This window comes from Wasmannia auropunctata, unplaced genomic scaffold, assembly GCF_000956235.1.
Source record: "Wasmannia auropunctata unplaced genomic scaffold, wasmannia.A_1.0 LD336053.1, whole genome shotgun sequence".
NCBI lineage: Eukaryota > Metazoa > Arthropoda > Insecta > Hymenoptera > Formicidae > Wasmannia > Wasmannia auropunctata.
The window spans coordinates 6,663,965-6,665,295 of NW_012026837.1; the positions used below are offsets into that span (position 1 = coordinate 6,663,965).

Genomic DNA, 1,331 nt, shown 5'->3' on the forward strand with positions numbered 1-1,331 from the left:
TCGCGGTAATTTCTATGCGCTTTCTATGTTCTCTCACGCGAGAACAGAAGAAGAGACGACTTACGTCGACGAACTTGGAGTTGCGAATCAGGGAGGCGAACGTCTGCGGCGTTTCCGGCCTCTTGTCGTCGACGTGCGAGAACTTCTCGTAGCTACGCGCGAAGCCGCTCAATCTCGTCTGGGATTCCGACGCCGTCGCCGCCGCGTTCTCGTTCGTTTGCGTCGCGGCCTCCTTCTCGGTGCCGCCGGCCTCCACGGGCGAATCGTTGCCTGGCCCCTCTGAATCTTTCGAGCTGCTGAAACACCTCGCGGCCGAGGAGTTCACTCTGGGAACGCCGAGAGATCGCAAACGCGTCAGCGCTCTCTCGAGACAACGTATCGTGTTCAGCATGACGGCAGCATAAAGAGTCCCGTTCCTCGTAACGTCGCGCTCGCAGTCTCTCACCGCGCGCACGCCGTCGGTGATTCTTAGGTTAGGTTACTAGTGAGATTGAGGTTAAATAGAGAGATTGTTGTAAAGTTTTGCGCCTACTGTCGCTCCGAAGGGCAGTCGTGATTAAAGACCTCTCAATTGATTTTCAGTCAGAATAGTGTCGGAGAATTTTAATTCTACGGTAATCATTTTTTTTTTAATATCTGAGAAGAATTCATTCAACTTGTTGCTTTTAACGTCATTAATCTCCTTTAAGTTATTAGCGAGATTGAGGTTAGGACTTAGGTAAAGAGATTGTTGTGAATTGCTGCGCTTACAGGCTACAGCTACTCCGAAGGGCTGTCGTGATTAAAGATCTCCAAATTGATTTCGCAGTCAGAATTAGTGTCGGAGAATTTTTATTCTATGGTAAACATTTTTTTTTAATATCTGAGAAGAATTTATTCAACTTGTTGCTTTTAACGTCATTAATCTCCTTTTTGCTAAATGGAAAGTTATGATTTCGCAGTTAGAATCGTGTCGAAGAGAGAATTTTTATTCTACGGTAAACATCTTTTTTTTTTAAATATCTGAGAATTTATTCAACTTGTTACTTTTTACGTAATTAATCTCCTTTTCGCTAAATGGAAGGTTATGATTTCGCAGTTAGAATCGTGTTGAAGAGAAAATTTTTATTCTACAGTAAACATCTTTTTTTTTAATATCTGAGAATAATTCATTTAACTTGTTACTTTGTGATTAATCTCTTTTTCGCTAAATGGCAGGTTATGTTTTTACAGTGTTAGAGAGAGAATCGTGTCGAAGAGAGAATTTTTTTTTTAATATCTGAGAATTCATTCAACTTGTTACTTTTAATGTCATTAATCTCCTTTTTGCTAAATGGAAGATTATTAAAGAC

The 1,331-nt window shown here is 41.4% G+C and overlaps 2 protein-coding genes across 5 annotated transcripts in view; both read right to left on the reverse strand.

The window, feature by feature from the left end:
- Window positions 1–1,301, reverse strand: part of LOC105451329 (28S ribosomal protein S28, mitochondrial-like) — a 4,841-nt gene extending 3,540 nt beyond the window's left edge. The window contains exon 1 of the mRNA XM_011691696.1: window positions 65–1,301. Within this exon, the coding sequence (XP_011689998.1) occupies window positions 65–391 (327 nt within the window). The 5' untranslated portion in view covers window positions 392–1,301. The remainder of the gene's footprint in view (window positions 1–64) is intronic.
- LOC105451268 overlaps window positions 1–1,331 on the reverse strand; it is a 127,748-nt gene that overhangs the window by 33,134 nt on the left and 93,283 nt on the right. The gene's annotated exons all lie outside the window — the stretch shown is intronic.